Genomic DNA, 23,034 nt, shown 5'->3' on the forward strand with positions numbered 1-23,034 from the left:
AACAAGCTTCTAGTTAGGAGCTCCAACAATATCAAAAAAACCCCTCTTCTATTTTAATATTTTACTCATTACTTTTAATTATATTTAAACCTCTTGTATTTTATTTCTAACCGTTGGATACGGCCTTCGAGCGAGCGCACACGGTCTTCGAGGCAACCCACGGTCTTCGAGGGAGCGCACACAGTCTTCGAGGTAACTCGCGGCTTTTGAGGGAACGCACACGGTCTTCGAGGTAACTTGCGGTCTTCGATGTTGGGCACGAAGTTCGAGGTATCGCAAACTTTAACTTCAGTTCAACACAAACGACGTATCGTGCTCCATCGAAACCGACTGGAAGGCCACAATCGGTTATTCCAAGATTATTTTGCTGACGCACCAACCTATCCTCTTTATTATTTTCGTCAAAGGTTCAGAATGAGGCGTTCGTTATTCCTTCGAATCCACGACGTAGTCGTCGAACATGACAAGTACTTCGTCCAAAAGAGGAATGGTGCTGGACAGTTAGGACTATCTAGTCTTCAAAAGATTACTGCAGCTATGCGGATGCTCGCATATGGAGCATCCGCTGACTCCGTTGACGACTACGTTCGGATCGGTAAACGTAAGTCGCTTGAGAGCATGAAGAGGTTCGTTCGATCGATTATCAACATCTTTGGAGAGGAATACCTTCATGCACCGACTAATGAAGACGTTGCACGCCTGCTTGAGGAAGGCTCACAACGAAGTTTTCCTGGTATGCTTGGGAGCATCGACTGCATGCACTGGACATGGAAGAACTGTCCAACTGCCTGGCAAGGTATGTATACTGGACATTTTCATGAACCCACAATTATTTTGGAGGCCGTAGCTAGCAAAGATCTTTGGATATGGCATGCCTTCTTTGGACTGCCGGGGTCTCACAATGACCTTAATGTTCTACATCGTTCACCGGTTTTCGCACAACTTGCGGAGGGAAGAGCTTCACCGTGCAACTATACTGTCAATGGCCACGAGTATAATATGGGATACTATCTCGCCGACGGGATTTACCCAGAGTGGTCCACATTAGTGAAGACTATTCCAGCACCTCGAGGAAACAAGCATAAGTACTTTGCTCAACAACAAGAAAGCGCAAGAAAAGATGTTGAGCGAGCTTTTGGCGTGTTGCAAGCTCGATTTGTGATTGTTCGTGGACCAGGACGTTTCTGGCAACCTTGTGTGCTGAAAAATATCATGACAGCTTGTATCATAATGCATAACATGATCGTTGAAGATGAACGTGATAGTCAATTGGACAACAACTTCGACTTTACTGATTCGGTACCAGTCGTTGAACCTTCTCATGTGCAGACGGAATGCCAATTTTTTCAACTTCAAGTACAATCATAAATCTAATATAAGATAATATTTGATAATTAGGAAGAACTAATGAGGATGCGATGCGAGTACAATATATGATAATTAGGAAGAACCCTTGGACATCCACCTCTCCAATATCTCTGCCTGACGCATTTCAAAGTATTGTCGTTGAACTGAATTGAGTGTTGAGAGATCGATCTTCATGATATCGTCATCTTGTTTCTTCTGTTTTAGTTCCATTTTTCTTTGTTGGTTTGCTTCATCCACGCGAAAGCCTCTCCCATAATGGACTTAGCGGACTCAGATTTGTCCACATTTTGTTTCCTCTTGAGTTTTGCCGCTTTCCTCCCTTCAGGCCTTGCTATAACATCATCCGAGTCAGTGTTCAACTCGATGGGGGTCGCTGGCATGGAATTGTTTGGTGAGGAATCAGAGTTCGTGGTTCTTCTCGGCTGTGATCGAATCTTATTGTAATTTTCCATTTGTTGGATCCACTTTTGGTGATGACGCAACTCAACCCAGCAATGGTCAAATACGAATGGCTTACCATAAAGGGATTGGTGTAATTCTTTTACTTCTGCAGTCTACACAAGAGTTAAATTTAGAATAATCAAACATATAAGTTAAATATTTACATAAAAACATATAAGTTAAATATTTACCTGGCCAATAATTCTCGTACCAGATCTTTGTCTTCCTTCAATCTGAGCAACGCACCCGCAGAACTTGTTGACAGATAGTTGAATCGTTGACCAACGGTGCATCATTTGGTTTGGTGTGCGATTCGTTGGATCGGTGGAGTATTGGATAAAGTAATCGTTAGCTCTGTGCCAAAACTTATCTTTGTGTTGCCCCGTACCTTGGATGGCGTCTTGGCTCGTGTTCAGCCAAGCAGACATAAGAAGCTTATCCTCGTGGACAGTCTAATTTTCGGACCGCGTGTAAGCCTTATTCTTCTTTGTGGTTGGTGTTTCTTGGGATGACACTTGTTGTGTTGCGGATTGCGAGAACTCGATGGGATGACCTTCTTCTCCGACTTCTGTATAGAACGGCGAGTATAAGGTCGATCTTTCACCGGTAAGGAGATGCGAATAATAGTTTTGTGAGGGATCCTTGAGATTTGTAATTTGATAGGGATATAAAGAGTTTTTTTATGAGAGAGTTGTGTGAAATAATTTGAGTAGTGAGATGTGAATTTATAGATGTTTTTTACAACAGTAAATTTTCAACAGCATGATTTTTCAACGGTCCAATTTTCACAACGGTACAATTTTCACAACGTATCATTTTCCAACGACATGAATTTTCAACGGCTGCATTTTCACAACGTTCGATTATCATCTCCGCACAATTTCAACGAAAATTTCAACGAAAATTTCACAACTCATTCACCTCAAACAACGCACTCCATTAAAAAAAAATTAAATTAATCTTCTCCCTTCGACAACAGACCCAACCCCAAATTCATCTTCACCTCAAACAACTCATTCCCTTCGACATCATCTTCGCCATCATCTCCGCCATCAAGAATCATCTCCGCCATCATCCATCAAATTCGTCGACATCATCTCCGCCATCATCTCCGCCATCAAGAATCATCTCCGCCATCATCTCCGCCATCACTCTCCGCCATCATCCATCATCTCCGCCATCATCTCCGCCTTCAGTCTCCGATCCCACCCCGAAGTCTCCGATCCCACCGCTGATTTCTGATTTTGGAGGGGGGGTTTTGTAAAACCTCTCCCAGTTGGGAGCTCCCAAGCGCTCCACAAATTTGTGGAGCGCTTGGGAGCTCCGAAGTTGGAGGCCGCCACGTCAGCGCTTGGGAGGTCCTTGAGAGCGCTTCAGAGGCTGTTGGAGGGGGTTAAATCGGAGACTGAGGCCACGTCGGAGCTGAGAGCGAAGCTGGGAGCTTGCTGCCCATGCTCTAAAACAAAGTTCAAGGAGGTTATTGTGGGAATCGCTTCAAAGTTTTGGTTTTTGTTGGTAATTTACAGTCAATCACATTCACATTCCTCAGCCTTGTTAAACACATTAATATTGATTATTATCCGTACTCATTTGATCAGTACTCAATAACTTTAGATCCAGTATCGATCAAGATTGTCATCCCTATTTATAGCACAGAAACTGTTCGATTCCAAAAACACAATGGAATGCCGTGTAATTTCTTGGCTAGCAACAGCTCATACTTTGCTTTGCGTGATGTTAACAATGCGGGTATACTTTTCTTACTATGGGCTTTGGGCCCCACGCGCAGAAATGACCTTTGTCTCTTTCATGTTTTAAATGAGATCTTAATTCTTTTTGCCGCGAATCATATAAGCAACTTCCTCAATTATTATTAAACAAAATTATAAGGAAAAATTCTGAGGATTGAGTGAGCTGGAGGGGCTAAAATGAAGTTTTGGAGTGTATTTTGGATTTATACTAAACTTTAAAAGTACAGGGGACTGTTGCACATTGTTTTTTCAATTTTAGGGCATTGAAGCAATTTTTCCAAATTATAATTAGTAGATATTCCTTTTCTTATTCAACCCAAGTGTTCAGTTGCAGCCGCTTTATCTCCATCACCAAACTAGGATTCCTTCCAACTGTGCTTTGGTCCAATCCAGCCCACACAAACACTCAAAACATATCTCTGTGTCAACCTTTCTTTTATTTATATATATATATATATATATATATTAAAAATACTATTTGCAGCCGCTTTATCTCCATCACCAAACTAGGATTCCTTCCAACTGTGCTTTGGTCCAATCCAGCCCACACAAACACTCAAAACATATCTCTGTGTCAACCTTTCTTTTATTTATATATATATATATATATATATATTAAAAATACTATCGTTAGATTAAAACTTTCATCTACATGCCTATGTTCTTAGGATTTAGCCTTGAAAAAATAACGGCACATTACTGTAAGATCTAGAAGAACTGTTAAATAATCTACGATCAGCTACGGAGTTACAATTATCAATTCATAATCACCCACGTAAATTACATGCCGCACATTTGACAATGACTAGGTATGTAATGCTAATCAGGAAGTACTAGTCGCGCTAACGTAGGGATGCAGCAGGCGATTTGGTTGAAATGTCACGCGATGTCTTAGAATTATGTGTTAGGTATATCCTAACAATGATTCATAGGTAACCTCACCCAACCCTGGCTCACATTGATAAGATTTAATACTTCAGAAATATGTAAATCCAATTAAGTTGTTACGAAAGGCTAAATAAATAAACCAACATTTCCCAAGGGCATAAATGCAAAAAAAAAGGACATTCGCTCTTTTTGTGACCATTTCCAAGTCAAAACCCACCTCCTATCTCTGCAGCTCCCAGGCTGCCACTGTATACCGAAACACGCTTCCTTCCCCTCCAAACCCCGAAACGACTACAAATAAATACCTGCACTTCTCTCATCCCATTCCCCACTCAAAAACTCACGTGTGCTACATGCGCGGCGACGTGCGCGCGGACGCGAGTTCTTCCTCCGTCTTTCTCTGCAACTCCAACACAACACGGCAGGAGAGGAGGATAAGACCCTACACCCGCAAATGGGAGGCCGGCACCATGAGCAGGATCGACGAGCTCCGCCTTCGCCCGACCAACGAAACCGGCTCGGCTTGCGACGTGGTCCACGACGTCCCGGCGGTGTTCTTCTCGACCGGTGGGTACACCGGGAATGTCTACCACGAGTTCAACGATGGGATAATCCCTCTCTATGTAACTTCGCAGAAGTTCAATAGGAAAGTCGTGTTCGTGATATTGGAGTATCACGACTGGTGGGTAAGCAAGTACGCGAACATCCTCTCCAGGCTCTCCGATTTCGACCCCATCGACTTCGGCAGCGATAAGAGGGTACACTGCTTCCCTGAGGCCATAGTAGGCCTCAAGATTCACGACGAGCTCGCCATCGATTCGACCAAGATGGAGAACAATAAGACTATTCGAGACTTTCGAAACCTGCTCGATGAGTCTTACAAGCCAAGAATCGAGCACATCAAACAAGAAGAAGGAGGTGCAGATAACAAGCAGCAACGGATACGGACACCCGATTCACGGCCCAGACTCGTGGTCGTGTCACGAAACGGGTCGAGAGGGATCGAGAACGAGCCCGAATTGGTGAACCTGGCGGCCAAAATCGGGTTCAGGGTCGAAGTCCTCCGCCCTGACAGAACGACAGAGCTCGCCAAGATATACCGATCGCTGAACTCCTCTGACGTGATGATTGGAGTTCACGGGGCCGCGATGACGCACCTCTTGTTCATGAGACCCGGCACGGTGTTCATACAAATAGTGCCGTTGGGGACGGACTGGGCGGCCGAGACGTACTACGGCGAGCCGGCGAAGAAGCTGGGACTGGAGTACATGGGATATAAGATTTTGCCGAGTGAGAGTTCGTTGTACAGAGAATATGAGAAGGATGATGCCGTGTTGAGAGATCCTGAGAGCGTGAATGCGAGAGGGTGGGAGGTTACGAAGAGGGTTTATTTGGATGGGCGTGTTGAGAGATCCTGAGAGCGTGAATGCGAGAGGGTGGGAGGTTACGAAGAGGGTTTATTTGGATGGGCAAAATGTGAGGTTGGATTTGCATGAATGCGAGAGGGTGGGAGGTTACGAAGAGGGTTTATTTGGATGGGCAAAATGTGAGGTTGGATTTGCACAGATTTAGAAAAAGACTCGTTAAGGCTTATGGGATTCTGAAACAGAGGAGGAGGTAGCAGAGAGGATTTGGTGGTGTTGTACATTGTAGATTGTAGAGAGGAGATTCGTGAAGCTTGTTGAAATTTCTTTTTCCCCCTTTCTTCATTGATTTTGGGTGAATTTGTTCGTGTAAATTTGTTGAAATAAATAGGATTTGGACCTGCTGAAATTCTCTCTTTTGTGCAGAATGATGGAGTTGTATCCCTCTGTTGGTGAATGATTTATATGTTTAAATTAGTAATGGGCAGAATCTGAATTATTTTACAAGCATCTTCTTAGTTAATTGTGTTCGCTAAAAGTTATAACATGCCAAGTAATTTTCAATTGATGTGCTTTCGCTTGTTCTGTGTTGTGAAGAGAAAATGTCGTGGTATCTCATACCCAAACCTTGATGGTGCACAAAACAAATATTACCATCTGATTGTTGGATAGCAGGTTCCTAATCTGTTTCCTAATTTGTTTTGGTAACATGTTATTAGGATTCCTAATCTGTTTTGTTTTTTATTTTAGAATTCCTAGTATGTTTATGATTTTAGGATTTCTATATATATGGAACAATTGGAAGAGAGAATTGAGAAGAAAATTAGGGATATTTGGAGCATAGAAAAGAGTTATTTTCTGAGCTATTGGTTAGGGTTTTGTTTGGAGAGAATTAGAGATTTGTTGGTGAGATTAATTGGTGAGTTTGAGTGATTTGTAATATTAGTTTGTACTCTTCTTCTCTATTAGTGAAAAACCATATCCTCTTCTTGCCCGTGGACGTAGGCAACTTGCCGAACCACGTTAACATTGGTTGTTTGTGTTTGTGGCATTGATTTGGTTCGTTTGGCCTTCTCTCGACGTTCGTTTGATTTGATTTCTTGTAGCACGTTGGTTTGGTGGTTCGTTTGGCCTTCTCTCGACGTTCGTTTGATTTGATTTCTTGTAGCACGTTGGTTTGGTTGTTTGGTTGTTTGGCTTCCGCAGCGCTCAACACTGATTCCAACCATAATTTCAATTTATTCATACTCAAGAATTGAATAAATTGATAAGCACGTTCTTCATTGTAATACAGTTACCCGGTTCCCTCCGCATATTACTATTTCTACTTTCTTTTACGAGGTAAATTTTATCCAACTTCACAAAGGAAGACCATGGCCTTGTATTTTACAAGCTTTTCTGGCATACACTAGGCTTCTTGTTACCAGTTACACTCTCCATGATATTAGCGCAAACAGAGGAGATGCCAGATTTTATGCCATTCTTGACAAAATCCAAGTGTATATCCTCAAGATGCACATTCTTGCAAGGTTTGGTGGGGCTACAAATCAAGTTCACTGCTTCAACTTCTGAGGAATTTCCTATAATATTCTTGAACACGACATTGCTTATTTGCACTCCTGAAGGCTGCATGAAGAAAGAAATAAGTTAAAAGATCATGAATACCAATATATCACTTACGTTATTGGGTTAATTGCATATAATGTAGTTATTTATATCTTCTAAACTATTTTGTTAGCTCAAGTAATATAAGTAGATTTTCAAGAGAAACAAATATACTTTTTTCCGTTCGGAAGTAAAATAAGTAATAATGTTCACTTTTTTTCTTCGCCTATTTCATAGCTACATCCACTTCACCGACTCCATAGCTATTTCCATGAAAATAAACATGCTCTTACTTGAGGTTACCAAAAAAAGTATTAGAACAGTAGTTGGAGGTTTACCGAATTTGGGCAATTTTTGGAACCGCAATATCCTTGGTCTATGATTATAGGGTTGCTCACATTCTTCACGATAATATTCTCAAAGGAAAGGTCTTTAGCAACTGTGGTTTGATGACCAGCCCATGTCTTGACTCTCACACCGTTCTGTGAGTTCTCTATCGTGCAATTGCTCACTTTGATGCCCAGCACATCTTTCTCCTTGGGATACTTGCCCAAGCTTCCAATGCTGAAAAATTATATCCAAGGTTAAATAGTTGTGTCAAAGTTGATTGCGGATAGACCCATGCAGTACTGCTTTTCTAAACTTACTGCCTCTCTAGCTTTATTGTTGCATAAAGACCATTTTCCCTCAAAGAAGAAGAAATTTATATATATTTTTTAAAAAATACAAATAAACCCGCTGAAGATAAAAAGGGTAAAAAAAAATTTCACTACAGAAATAAAACTAGAGTGATTGGGGGTATTCACAATTGACCCTAAATTTATAACTTAGATTTAAATCGGTTACCTGATTCCGTGACCCGGACTGCAGGTCACACCGGATATGGTGGAGTTATATGTCCCAGGACCGACGGAGATGCAATCATCACCGGTGCTGACGAACAAATTGGATATATCGACGAATGTCGAGCCGCTTACATGGCAACCGTCAGTGTTTGGACTGTTTTGAGGAGCTATGATCTTTAATCCCGCAGCTTTAACGTGATCGCTCATGTGAATTGCCATGTGGAAGCCTTTACTGTCGACGAGCGTTATACCGGTGATGGACGCATTGCTGAGCTTGATCAGGCGCAACGTCTGCGAAAAATGACACACACGGTGTGAATCCTTGAAGGGCTTAAATTCATACCGTACGTCCGTTTATTTAATTTTTTTAAGGATTATTCACATTGAGGTACCTTGTGGTATAGTGTAATTACACGAATGACGTACTCCAGGGTTTGTGTATATATATCTCCATGCATAACAGTGAGATTACTAAGTAAACCTCGAGTGACCCTAACATTACGTTCATTAAGGTAATTACCTGTCTGATCTAAGTCTGTGATCTCAAGTTAATTACCGGTATGTAAACAATCCAAATTTCAAAAAAGAACACAAGAACTTACAATTGGAAGATTCTTGCAGGACTTTGATCCCGGACAAGTGGTCTTCTTCCAAGCTTCGGTACCTTTTCCGTCCAAAGTTCCACCTCCGTTGACGGCGAGTCCATTGAGGGATCTAAACTCGATCCAACCAACGGTTTTGATTTGATTGAGATCCTCAGGAGCCACTATTGTCCCTTGGATCTCCATCGTAGGAGATCCATTATTTGCACAAGGACCCCGGAAGCTCACCGGGCCAAGGTAGTAAGCTCCTTTAGGGACCAAGACTTTGCCCGCGGATCCAATTTCGCAGGCAGCCCCCCAAGCATTCAAAAATGCCTGTAAAAAAATTATAAAAATTTACATAAAGAATCATACTATTTCGTTAAAATTGTGATAAAACGTTAAACATACAACATGAACTTACGTTTGCATTATCGGTCTTTCCGTCAGCCTTCGCCCCATACTTCGTCACGTCGAAAACTTGTAGGGCATAAATACCTTGTATCATGCATACAAGTAATGAAGAAATGGAGACTAGTTTGATTAAGGCCATAATTTTTTGTGTTTTTGGTTAAAATGTGGAGAACAATGATAATATAACCTAAGTCACTTATACAATGATCCCAACTTTAATAGGAAATTGGGGTATATAAGAAGAAACACCTCCAACGTATCGGGATTTTCCCGATATGGCTGTGTTCCTTTGGATGGTTTCGGCCGATATTGGCCGATACGTTTGAGGACTTGACGACGTTGGATCAAACCCCAGGAATTAAAGAAAGGAATGGGGTATTTATACGCACAACAAAAAGGGAATGAGAGGAGAAGAGGAAATTGAGGAGGCAATGCAGCAGAAAAAAAGGTGGTATCGCGTCTTTAATCACCAATTCTGGGGAAATATTTGAGGATGAACGGAATGGTTCACGATTTGTCTCATAATAGCCACTGAATCAGTCTCATAATAAGCAAGTGACAAGCTAATTTATCATGCCCCGTGATATTCGATTAAACATTTTTTATTCATTCAATCTTTTTTTTTCCTTTACCTTGCCGTCTCGATCAGGCGTAATGGTTTATGACAAAATTTTTCATTCATTCAATCTTATTAATATCTTTTCATGCATTGGCTAGTTTAACCCTAGGGCTTATTTTGTGAAGCTTATAAGCTATGCATGCTGGATTTTGGTGGCTATTTTAATTAATTAAGTTTTTTTTTTTCGGGGGGATAGGGCAAGGTGCCCTAATATTAACAAAAATATTAAAAAATAATCAATATTTACATGTAAAGGATTTGGTGGCTTTTGGATTTTATAATAAAAACTTGGGGTTTTTTATACAAAACCACCACAAGATATAGTGGTTTTTCGGAGAACTACCACAAAGTTTTTATTTTTCATAGAACCACTGTGAAAATATGATTCTATGAATCTTTTACAAAGTCCCACCAAGTATAATTTATTGTGAGCAGCGAAAATTTCGGCAGCACCTCTGGTGCTCGACAAGAGAGTAGATCTCAATTAAATCCCTGTTTTACAAAGGAAACAAGAACCAAAAGTAAAATATCTCAACAAAGTGGGATATCAGCTCTTCCTCTCATCACTTCTAGGACTGATCTGTTGAGTGAACCTAAACTCTCAATTACAAATCACAGCATGAACAATCAATTTTAACGGGGTTCGACAAATTGCCTACATCCACAGGGTAAGGAGGGGGAGATCTACTATTAGAGGGAGAGAGTACAAATAGGGTTTACAATCATACAACTCTCACAAATTAAACCCTCAAATAACTCTCTAAAAAACCTCTGCGAATTACCCTGTTGCACGCAGCCAAGCCTCTGCATTTTCCTCACCTTTTGCACAGCCGCAAAAAATCAATCTGCTTTTTACTCACCTGCACTTGCACGTTCCCCCTTTTGCTCCAACTGCACGAAACCCTAGGCAAGAGTTTTTATAAACCTCTGTCGTGTCTTCAGGTGGGCCTTTGCTTTATCTGAGCAAACAATTGCTCTTCACGCGGTTTCCCTTTGCAGCCCAAAAAACATCCACTGGATCTTAGCCTCTCATGCGGTTTGTAGGCTCCACCCCTCCGTCCGCTGGATCTTAGCCTGTTAGCCTTCTACGTGCTTCACAATTCTCTACCTCGGTGAAGTTTTTCCAGAAACTGAGCCGATACCAACCAAAACAAATGCCACACTTTTTACGTCCAGTACGAAGTGAAACGATTCACGACAACAGACTCAATCCACAACAAGTCGAGAACCCAATTGAGAATGCGAACAAACTCCAAATATCGGTATATACTCCTAAATCGGCTGCATCATAAATGACTACCTACGTATCTTCTTGCCCAAGGAACCAAGCCTTTATGTAGTTCACCCAATGGCCTCCAAAAGACCTCAATCAAATAGAAAAGTTTATAATTCTTCACCAACATCACCAACGGATCTGCAACTGATAACTCTCCCAAAGGCCCCAAACTGAAACATATCAAACACCTCCATCCGAGGTGAACCAATGGTCGTATCCAAATTATTTCCACCAGCTGTACTCAAATCCAAAAACAACTCATCATTCGCATCCAAATCCAAATGATCCCCTAACTATGTTACCTCAGCTGGAATCCCAAACGATACAGAATAATCTGGAGTATGTGGAATAATCTTCACCCAATGTGAAGTAGCATCACTCTCCACTTGCTGTGATACCTCTATGATCTGTCCAAAACTCTCTACCTGCTGAGAGTCAATAGGCTCCCTCATCGAAGCCTCATCCAATATGACATTACCAGACTAAATATCCAATTGAGTTTTACTTCCAATCACAACAGTTGATAACTCTTCAATAGGATGACCTAAATATATCGAAGTCTCAATCCAGAAACCCTTCTGCAGACCATTGCTTAACAACCAATACCGATCCTCCTCCAGCAAGGCATGATTCTCAAAATTTGCCACCACCCTATATAGTTGCCCTAAGATTTCCTTTCCAATGAAGTGTCTCGAAATACCATGAGCTTGGTTCCAAAACAAAAACAGGTCCATCTTGTACCTCCCACCAAAATCAGAATGAAGTACATTCACCTTTCTGTCTATCACACACTTCTTCATCTGTTGGAGACTACTAGGATTTTATCCAAAGGAGATTTGGTTGTAACCCAAACACGCCTAGAACAACCACCAACAAAGGAGACCAAACATCTATTTTTTCCTAATGATGCCTCCTTGAAAGGCCCCCAAACATCCATGTGAACTCCATCTGAAAGACCCTCTGTGCGGTGAATAGAGATGTCAAACTTCACATTGGTCTTCTTGCTCACACAAAAGTGTTCACTGGATTTCAAATTACAGATCGTTGTACCCATCTCCAAATCAATACTGGAATGACAAAGCCCCAAATGCCGCAGTCTAGTCGAATCAATAGAAGTCGCCAGCTCTCTACCTGTCACTTTATCTCCAATCAAATAGTACATATTATTCCTCCTGACACCCTTCATCACAATTAAAGAGTCTTCCACGATCTGGAGAACCATGTCCTCAACACAAACCTTTAGACCCTCTCCAACCAAAGCTCCAATTGAGATCAAGTTCTTCCTCAAGGAAGGAACATATCTTATATCATATAACTCTCTAACAGTCTCGTCAAACATCTTGATATGAATTCTTCCTATCCTAAGGATCTGGCATGCACAGTTGTCTCCCATGTACACAACATCACTATCTAGTTTCTTAAAACTAGATAACCATTCTCTTCTAGGAAACACATGCTAGGTCGCACCACTATCCAATATCCACTCGGATTCCTCCAAATAGCTACCTATAGGACTGATAGAAAATGAATAAATAGAAGTATTATAAATATTATCATCCGATATAACGATGTTTGCTTCTGATGATGGTTGCTTCCCTTTTCCCTTCTGCTTATTCTTCATTCATTCGTCGAGCTTTGGACAATCTTTCTTCCAATGACCAGTCTTATTGCACCAAGCACACTAATCTTTTCTAACTGTGGGATGCCCTACTCTAGACCGTGACTTCCAATTCTTTCAGTTTGGATTCTTCTTTCTTGCAACCAATGCCTTCGCTACGGGTTCAACTAAAGCCTCCTTATCATTCTTTCGAAGCTGATAGTTTACAAGTGCAGTGATGACCTCACTATACGAAAGAGATGCTTTCCCATTAATTAGGGTAAGAACAAATGTCTCGTATTCCTCATTAGGTAAGGAACTCAACAACAACAACGCATTATCCTCATCTTTAATCATAACATTCACATTCGCCAAATCCGTAAGAAGCTTCGTGTAGTGATTCATGTGATCACTAATAGAGGTTCCCTTCTTCAATTGGGAGCGATAAAGCTTTCTCTTCAAATGCAAGTAATTTTCCACACGCTTGGTCAAATACTTGCTCTCAAGAGTCTCCCAAATCTTCTTTGCAGAAGTCTTATTTATATCATCATACTTCAAATCTTGTGTTAAACCAGACCTAATAACACCGCATGCCGTATGATTCATCTTCTTCTGAACATTCTCTTCAATATCATCTGGCTTACCATTTAACTCCAAAGTCTCTTCCAAATTTTGCGCGTTCAGCGCATCCAAAACTTCGCATCGGCAAAGTCCAAAGTTGTTCGTGCCATTATATTTCTCCACATCTATTTTTGTAGAGTGGATATTCAAACTTTGAATGATCTTCACACCAGAAACACCACCCTCAACACCTTCTTTCTCGGCCATATTCCTCAACACACTAACAAACAATGCGGAACAAACTGAATAATAGATCCAAACTTGAGAAAGATGGAGCCTTTACTAAAAAAAAGATCCCACCTTTAACTCCAATTGAAACCCTAGACGAGCTTCTAAAGTGATCTACTCCTCTAAATTGCCCAAGTGTAGCCCGAGCTCTGATACCACATATTGTGAGCAGCAGAAATTTTGACAGCACCTCTGGTGCTCGACAAGAGAGTAGATCTCAATAAATCCCTGTTTCACAAAGAAAACAAGAAGCAAAAGTAGGGATATCAGCTCTTCCTCTCATCAGTTCTAGGACTGACCTATCGAGGGAATCTAAACTCTTAATTACAAATCACAACACGAACAATCAATTTTAACGTGGTTCGAAAAATTACCTATGTCCACGGGACAAGGAGGGGGAGATCTACTATTAGAGGGAGAGAGTACAAATAGGGTTTACAATCATACAACTCTCATAAATTAAACCCTCAAATAACTCTCTAAAAAACCTCTGCGAATTTCCCTGTTGTACGCAGCCAAGCCTCTGCGTTTTCCTCACCTTTTGCACAGCCGCAAAAAATCAATCTGCTTTTTCCTCACCTGCACTTGCACGTTCCCCCTTTTGCTCTAACTGCACGAAACCCTAGGCAAGGGTTTTTATAAACCTCTGTCGTGTCTTTGGGTGGGCCTTTGCTTTATCTGAGCAAACAATTGCTCTTCACGCGGTTTCCCTTTGTAGCCCAAAAAACATCCGCTGGATCTTAGCCTCCCACGCGGTTTGAATCCGTAGGATCTTAGCCTCCCATGCAGTTTGTAGGCTCCACCCCTCTGTCCGCTGGATCTTAGCCTCTTAGCCTCCCACGTGCTTCACATAATTTACATCAATATTTTTTTAAAATAATAGTATAGAACAACATAAATGTCCATTATGAAAATATTTTGAGAGAGGATGAGTGGTTCAAGGAAATTTAAAATTTATTGAGAGAATTTGCAAAGTTGTAGAGGAAACTAAGGTATTTTGTTGGTACGAGAAAATATAATAATAGATTGGTGGATCCCACCATGAGGGTATTTCAGGGATTTAGGATATTATTTAACTCGATATAGATGCAAATTTATGATTTAGTGGCACTTCGTTACGAATGCATATTTTCATGATGGTTCTACAAAAATAAGAAAAAATTATGGTGGTTCCTTGAAAAACCACTATATTTTATGGTGGTTTCATATAAAAAAAACTCTAAACACTTTATAAACTTTGTATGGTGGTAGAGAAGTCTTTTCTAATTGGTTAAATCTTACTTAAGGGTGGGTTTGAAGAAACTTATTTTCAATGTAGTTTTTATCTATATCTATATGTTTGGTGACATCTCAAATAAGCTAATTTTTAAGCCACGTTTTGGGTTCCCTAACTTTTAAAAAAGATATCTTGTAAGGTTATATAAATAAGCTAGACGTAAAACACTTTTCTACGCATGCAAATTTTGTAATGTTTTTATGTTTGGCTTTAGGAAATTCTAGCATTTATTCATTCAATTGTAACTCAAGATATTTCTTTTAGTGAATGAATTAGAGAAAAATGTGTGTTTGATTGAGGAATAGCCTAGAGGGAGGGGGGGTTGAATAGGCTATGACCAATTTATAAATTTTCAATTTAGCCAAATAACCAAACAACCACGTAGATATATCAAATCACAAATGTAGGCAATTATAATATGCAGAAAGTAATGCAGAATGTTAAGCACATACAAATGTACCTAGCTTCGGCCTCCACGCCTACGTCTTGCAACCAAAATCACTAGCAAAATAGTTTCACAACCTCTTACACCTAGTAAGATTGGCTATCCACCGCAATCATCCTTCCCGACACGATTCGTTGGTTACCGTCACTATATAAACTAAATCTACTAGCAATTCCCATGAACTATAACCTATAGTTTGTAACCTAACCTAAAATAGATCTAGAGTCCAAAATAAGTGTAAAAGACAATACAAATCGACAATGAATAAAAATAAAAGGAACAAAGTTTAGAGAACCTCAACGTTATCATTGTCGCATCAATCTAGAATTTTATGAAGAAGCACTTTCTGTAAAATAGGAATTGACACGTCCGTATTTGAGTCTACTTCGTACTGCTTCTGATAGATTTCAAAATAGATATTTCTGCAAATTTCTACGAATTTTTGAGCGAAGTCTGTGCAAGGAGTAGGATCTGCATATTCTATTGTCTTTATCGCATCGATCTGAAATTTTCTAAAGTATCACTCACTATAAAATTGGTATTGGCACATCCGACTGTGAGTCTACTTTGTACAGATTTTGACAGGTCATAAAATGGAGATTTCTACAAATTTCTACGAATATTTGAGTGAAGCCTGTGCAAGGAGGAGTATCTGCAAATTCTGTTGTATTCTGCTCTCTTTTTTCATTCATATCACACCCTTCCATCATTAACAGCCTTTAAGTAGGCTTTGCTAACCCTAATTTGCTTAGGGTTTAATTTTCCCCCTTGGATATGATATGTGGCACAATCTGGGGCCATAGAAAAGTCAAAACACCCATAAAACACTCTGTACACATACAGGTATAGGACTCTATATTTGTACCACTTTTTCTGCACTCCATATGCTACATGGCACGCAATTATTGGCTAAAATATCCTCCCGTGGTCCCTTTCCTGTTTTTCTCTCTCCCTTCAACGGTGCAACCATATGAGGTGGGGCCCGCTTGCAGCTGAAATCACGCGCATTTGATGCACGCCGCTGGATCGACACAAGGCTGAACGGATCAGAGACACGTGGCCTGTAGCGGTGAGATATGCATAGTAAATCTTAGCTGGGCTTGTTTCTGTAGGTTTTTTCCTACAGACTTTGAACTAGGCCTTGCAGAAATCTTGTAAAACAAATTTTCTTGGGCTTTGGAAATAGTATGCACACATACACACACACACACACACACACACACACACACACACACACACACACACACACACACACACACACACACACACACACACACACACACACACACACACACACACACACACACACACACACACACACACACACACACACACACACACACACACACACACACACACACACACACACACACACACACACACACACACACACACACACACACACACACACACACACACACACACACACACACACACACACACACACACACACACACACACACACACACACACACACACACACACACACACACACACACACACACACACACACACACACACACACACACACACACACACACACACACACACACACACACACACACACACACACACACACACACACACACACACACACACACACACACACACACACACACACACACACACACACACACACACACACACACACACACACACACACACACACACACACACACACACACACACACACACACACACACACACACACACACACACACACACACACACACACACACACACACACACACACACACACACACACACACACACACACACACACACACACACATATATATATATATATATATATATATATATATATATATATATATACAATCCTTTTCCGTTCAACCTGCATAACTCAACACACAGATCAAAATGTTCATAGGGGTTTGTTATTATCAAATAAGGTTCATAGACGGTCATACCCAACAATCTCCCCTTTTGATGATAACAAACCTAGAAGTTAAGATCGATTCTACATTAACATGTCATACCCAACAATCAAAGTATGTCATTTATTGATCATGGCATAAAATTCAAATCTCACACTCCTATTTTAAAGTTTAAATGTTTTCAATAAAAATCAAAAGTTCATCTCAGTCACTTCTAGAAAGTTTTTTTAACAAGCACACAAAAGAAAAAAGGATCAAGCACACAAAAAAAGCATAAAAAGAAAAAAAAAATAATCACTAGGTTTCTAAAAATATGTATAGGGGAATATCACATTCTCGTACCAATTATTTGTCAATAATTCCCAAATCTAGATGGAGACGAAAAAATCGATCAGTAGCTAGGGGTTTCATAAAGATATCAGCAAGTTGAGATTCTGTGGGAATAAACTCAACGCAAATGTTACCTTTAGCTACGTGATCTCTTAAAAAGTGATGTCTAACGTCTATGTGTTTGGTACAAGAGAGACGGACAAGATTATTTGAAAGATCAATGACACTTTTACTATCATAGTTCAATGGAACATTCGTGTAAGTTAAGCCATAATCAGAAAGCATTTGCATCATTCACAAGACCTGAGCGCAATAACTGCTTAAGGCAATATATTACGCTTCGATCATGGACAGAGTAGTGCTATTTGCTTACGACTTGACCATGCAACTAAGGAATGTCCTAACATTAAACAAGTACCACTTGTGCTTTTCCTATCCACATGAATACCCGCATAATCAGCATCAAAATAAGTAGAAAGTGCAAAGCTATCACAAGATGGGTACCACAAACCAAAGTTCTGTGTGTGTATCAAATGCCTAAAGATTCTTTTTATCTCCTTAACATGTGACTCCTTAGGTTTAGCTTGAAAGCATGCACACAGACATACAACAAACATGATATCAGGTCTAGAGGCTGTAAGATAAAGAAGGGATCCAATCATACCTCTATACTTCTTTTGATCGTAGTCAGTTCTATTTTCGTTATTGGTGAGCTTCGTGCTTGGACTCATAGGTGTGTCACTAGGCTTCAATTTCTCCATCACAAATCGCTTGAGCATCTCTTTCACATACTTTGATTGGGATATAAAAATTCTATCATCACTTTGGTGCACTTGAAAACCTATAAGAAAAACTTTAGCTCCCCTACCAAGCTCATCTCCAACTCATCCTACATAACCTTTTCAAACTTTTGGCAGAGAAGATCATTAGTAGCACTATATATAATATCATCCACATAAATTTGTATTACCTAGAAGTCATCATGATCATGCAGAAAGAACAAAGTATTATCAGCACGCCCCTTTTTAAAATTATTTTCCAAAAGATATGAATATAGATGGTTATACCAAGCCCTAGGAGCTTGCTTAAGACCATACAATGCCTTTTTAAGTTCAAAAACATGATTTGAAAATTCAAGACTCTAAAAACCTAGGGGTTGCTCAACAAAAACCTTTTCTTTCAGAAATCTATTTAAGAAAGCACTTTTTACTTCCATTTGCTTAAGCTTAAAATCCTTAAAAGATGCAAAGGCAAGCAATATCCTAATGGCTTCTAGCCTAGCAACTGGAGCAAAAGTTTTATTAAAATCAATTCGCTCAATTTGATTATACCCCTTAGCTACCAATCTAGCTTTGTTCCTAATCACATTACTGTTATCATCTAACTTATTTTTGAACACCCACTTCGTACCAACCACACGATAATCCTTTGGTCAAGGAATGAATGTCCAAACCTTGTTTCTATCAAACTGGTTTAGTTCTTCTTGCATGGCCATGACCCAACAACTATTAAGTGCGGTTCCTACATATTTTGGTTCTATTCTAGAAATAAATCCACCATAAATGCAGAGTGCACACAAGTTATTATTAAAGGATGAACGTGTACGAATACCTATCGTTGGGTCACCGATAACCAGTTCTGGTGGATGATTCGGGTTGTAGCTCAAGTCTTTTGGTCTCAAATTCTCTTTTGAAGCATTTTGTGTGCCTTTGTCATTGTTCGTAGAATCTGTAGGCACCTGCAAACCTTCAGCATTGGTTCCTTCTTTTTCTCCGACGATATCTTCATTGGTCCTGCGAGGCAAAGATGGATTATTAGATTCATCAAATTTCACATGAATAGATTCAGTAATTGAGAGAGTTTGTTTAAGAAAAATCATGTAAGCTTTACTTCTTGCAGAATATCCTACGAACACTCCTTCTGCGCTTTTTGACTCAAAAGTCTTGGGTTGATCACCTGTGTTTAATACAAAACATTTGCACCCAAACACTCTAAAATAGGAGATGTCATGAATCCTACCATGCCATAACTCATAAGAAGTCTTACCTATAATTGGTCGCAACATAACTCGATTGTAAACATAGCAAGCGGTATTCACTGCCTCAGCCCATAGGGACAAAGACAATCCATACTCGCTTAGCATACTCCTAGCCATTTCTTTTAATGTTTGATTCTTTCTCTCGACTACCCCATTTTGTTGAGGTGTTCTAGGAGAAGAGAATTCATGTGAAATCCCATTTTCAATGCAAAAATTTTCAAATCCGATGTTTTCAAATTCTAGGAGAAGAGAATTCATGTGAAATCCCATTTTCAATGCAAAAATTTTCAAATCCGATGTTTTCAAATTCGTCACCATGATCACTCCTAATACTAATAATAGAAAGTCCCTTTTTTTGAACTTGCTTATAAAATATTTTGAAGTAATCAAAAGACTCGGATTTTTTGTCTAAGAAATACGCCCAAGTATATCGTAAATAATCATCGACCAAAACTAAGCAATACCCCTTTCCTTCTATACTAGAAACCTCAGTGGGTCCAAAAATATCCATGTGAATCAACTCTAAGACTCTTTTAGTAGTAACAACTTGTAGACTAGCAAAGGAGGCTCTAGTTTGCTTACCTTTCATGCATGCCTCGCACAACTTACCGTTCTCGTATGTTTGATGTGGGAGTCCACGAACTAGCTGCTTACTTTCTAATTTTTGTAGCAATCTCATGCTATCGTGTGCTAACCTTCTATGTCATAGGGCCGCTTCCTCTTCCCTGCCAACGAGACATTTTGCCAAGGTTAGTTCTTCAAAGGAGAATATATAAACATTCTTTTTCCTATCAGCCGTAAGAATGACTTTACCTGAAGTGTTTTCAATAATAGTGCAATAATTAATATCAAAAATAACCTTCATACCTTTATCGCATAGCTGGCTAATGGAAATGAGATTGTGCTTGAGGTTTTCTACCAGGAGAACATCATGAAGCTGAAAAGTGTTATTACCAATAATACCTTTTCCAATCACGTTACACTTATCATTATCTCCCAGAGTGACACAACCTCTAGTCTGTTTGACTAGCCTATGAAACTTGTCTTTACTTCTCGTCATGTGCCACAAGCAGCCAAAATCCAAGTACCACTCGCACCTTTGTTCTTTAGCCATGCAACAGACCTATGCAAAAGAAGAAAAAGACATTTGTGACTTATGCATCCATATAGGTCCATGGGGGTTAGCATATGTACCTTTTGGAACCCAGATTTGTTTGAACTTTATATTCTTGTTCCTGTTGGTACAGTTAATATATAAATATCCCACAAACTTACAACCAAAATCTCTAGGAAAGACACTTCCACCTTTAGTCGTCTCATTGTGAACATGTTTCCTTTTAGGCTTCTCTACTTTATTAGTACCATATCCTAATACACGTCTATTATTGTTAGGTAATTGGTATCTGTAGGCTGTCTAAAAATCACAATGGATAGCTGAGTCTTCATCGAACACTGATGATGGAAGTTACAATCTGACGACTTCCAGAAGGCTACAATTCGAAGATTTTCACATGTCAAAGAGTTAAAGCAAAGATTACAAAATGACAGTCTTTAGCAATACTCTGACAGAAAGGATTACAAATCGACGATCTCTTCAAACCAAGACGTGGAAGTCCTCCCCGCGTACCATCATCAAGACACTACACCGATTCAATCACCTACGCCGCTTCAATAGCTATAAACACGAATGCAGCTTCTTATGTGAGATGATTGATCTTGATGGCTGCGACAACAACATGACTAATATTATATTGGCAACCATTAGAGGTGCTGATGAGCAGTGTAATGATATTCGACACACTCAGTAGAGATCATGACCTACAGTTGATAGAGCGTTATTGAGATGCCTCAATTGTCACAAATGGCCTGAATAAGACCTTCTTTACTGGTGTCATCCATATATAAAGACAGAGAAATCTAAATACTACGACAATCAACAGCTCGAACGCAGTTCCAATCGCTGCCAAGCACAGCTCGAACGCAGCTCCAATTGCTGCCAAGCACATCTCGAACGCAGCTCCAATCGCTGCCAAGCACATCTCGAACACAGCTCCAATCGCTGCCAAGCACAGCTCGAACGCAGCTCCAATCACTGCCAAGCACAGCTCAATCGCTGCCAAGCACAGCTCGAACGCAGCTCCATCGCTGCCCAACGCAGCTCCAATCGCTGGCTCCAACCGACGTCGAACGCAACTCCAAATGACGTCGAACGCAGCTCAATATAGCTGCAGAACGCACCTCCAGATGCTGCGTTCAAACACAGAATTTAGGCCAGAACGCATGTCAAAGCTCTGACCTGTTCAAACACGATCCAGGCGGTTTCGAAGACCGCTCTTCACCCACGATTTGAGGAGTGGCTTAAGTGGGTTGTTACACCCGATTAATGGGGTAACTAAACCCCTACTTAGGTGCGGATTATGGGGGCAGTTACACCCCTATCCCCCTATAAATATCAACAAACTCAACAGAGTTAAGGGATCTCTTTTTGGAGGGGGGAGATCGGATTTTTGATAATCAGATCAAGAGAGATTTCTTTTCATTAATCGGAGGGGGATCTTTCGATCAAATCTTCCAGAATCAGAAAAAGGAGGATTGACTCCTTACACAGTCTGGGAAATCAACAAACGGAGGATCTCTAAACCATCGATATTTGGCTTATTAACAGAATTATTTTCGGTTCCAACAACTCTATCATTAGAGTTTGTTACTTGTTCTGAATCACAAAACTCGACAAGAGTTATCAACCGGCCAAGACAGTTGTTCCAGTGAGTATAGATATTCGGATCGTCAACGAGAAGCAAACTCGACGCAAGCATTCGAGGGAGGCATCTCATCGCTACCGTGAAGAACCCAGAATTAAACAAAGGGGAGAATCCAGATCATTCTCTTCTCTTTTGTAACTAGGAATCCAAATTGTAATCGAGAGTTGAGAGAGTTGTAATCATTCTTTTTCTAAGCAGTTAGAGAGAATAAAATCAAACGCAATTCTTTCCTTATATTCTTTTTATTACAAAATTTCCCACAAACAAAAGATGGCGACTCCGCTGGGGACAAGCTTCTGTGACGAAGAAGTGGTGGCGCAATTCGATGTTCATCTCACTGGAACAACCGTCGAAACTCTCGTGGTAGAGTTTGATCAAGCCAAGTTTGAGGAGGCTATCTCCTCTGGATCCCTTAGCCCCAAGGCTATGCGCAAGATCCACAAAGTCTCCAAAGAGACTAAAGCTCCAACTGCTCCAATTGCAGCCGAACCGCCTAAGGAAGACTGCTCGGACAGCCCCTCCCCCGATGGAGTGGGCTCAGCTTCAGCCAAACCCGCGCCAAGACGAAGGGTATCGGGTCGAAAGATATCCATTGAGGCGACAAACTTGATCAACACAGATGGTGGCGTCGCTGCAAAGGCCTTGAAGCAGGCTAAGAAGAACGCCGCTCGACGGAGGAGGAGATCC

The 23,034-nt window shown here is 40.4% G+C and overlaps 3 protein-coding genes across 4 annotated transcripts; 2 read left to right on the top strand and 1 right to left on the bottom strand.

Moving 5' to 3' along the window:
- LOC109831321 (putative nuclease HARBI1) lies at positions 415-1,368 on the top strand. Its single transcript, XM_020398654.1, has one exon. It carries the CDS (start codon positions 415-417, stop codon positions 1,366-1,368), a length of 954 nt encoding a protein of 317 aa, XP_020254243.1.
- LOC109831629 (protein O-linked-mannose beta-1,4-N-acetylglucosaminyltransferase 2-like) lies at positions 4,787-6,289 on the top strand. 2 transcript variants are annotated; one of them, XM_020398986.1, is made up of 3 exons: positions 4,797-5,789; positions 5,860-5,929; positions 6,000-6,289. In XM_020398986.1, exons 1-3 carry the CDS (start codon positions 4,802-4,804, stop codon positions 6,067-6,069), a joined length of 1,128 nt encoding a protein of 375 aa, XP_020254575.1. In that variant the 5' UTR covers positions 4,797-4,801; the 3' UTR covers positions 6,070-6,289. The 2 variants fall into 2 exon arrangements, with proteins under 2 accessions (XP_020254576.1, XP_020254575.1); XM_020398987.1 differs by lacking the exon at positions 5,860-5,929 and having other exon boundaries at positions 4,787-5,821; positions 5,962-6,289.
- On the bottom strand, positions 7,068-9,604 carry LOC109829626 (exopolygalacturonase-like). The gene is made up of 5 exons (XM_020396680.1): positions 9,268-9,604; positions 8,865-9,179; positions 8,264-8,553; positions 7,756-7,981; positions 7,068-7,438 (listed from the first exon to the last, which is right to left on the bottom strand). The coding sequence occupies exons 1-5, from the start codon at positions 9,394-9,396 to the stop codon at positions 7,199-7,201; spliced, it is 1,200 nt and encodes a 399-aa protein (XP_020252269.1). The 5' UTR covers positions 9,397-9,604; the 3' UTR covers positions 7,068-7,198.

The sequence above is a fragment of the Asparagus officinalis genome, chromosome 2 (genome assembly GCF_001876935.1).
Source record: "Asparagus officinalis chromosome 2, Aspof.V1, whole genome shotgun sequence".
Taxonomy (NCBI): domain Eukaryota; kingdom Viridiplantae; phylum Streptophyta; class Magnoliopsida; order Asparagales; family Asparagaceae; genus Asparagus; species Asparagus officinalis.

What these genes read in the sequence shown, in the direction of transcription:
- LOC109831321 (XM_020398654.1), top strand. Translation starts at nt 415, where the DNA reads ATGAGGCGTTCGTTATTCCTTCGAATCCACGACGTAGTCGTCGAACAT.
- LOC109831629 (XM_020398987.1), top strand. Translation starts at nt 4,802, where the DNA reads ATGCGCGGCGACGTGCGCGCGGACGCGAGTTCTTCCTCCGTCTTTCTC. An exon ending in TGAATGCGAGAGGGTGGGAG is followed by an intron (nt 5,822 to 5,961) that starts GTTACGAAGAGG and finishes AGAGGGTGGGAG; the next exon opens with GTTACGAAGAGGGTTTATTT.
- LOC109829626 (XM_020396680.1), bottom strand. Translation starts at nt 9,396, where the DNA reads ATGGCCTTAATCAAACTAGTCTCCATTTCTTCATTACTTGTATGCATG. An exon ending in GAAAGACCGATAATGCAAAC is followed by an intron (nt 9,180 to 9,267) that starts GTAAGTTCATGT and finishes ATTTTTTTACAG; the next exon opens with GCATTTTTGAATGCTTGGGG. An exon ending in CCTGCAAGAATCTTCCAATT is followed by an intron (nt 8,554 to 8,864) that starts GTAAGTTCTTGT and finishes CATTTTTCGCAG; the next exon opens with ACGTTGCGCCTGATCAAGCT.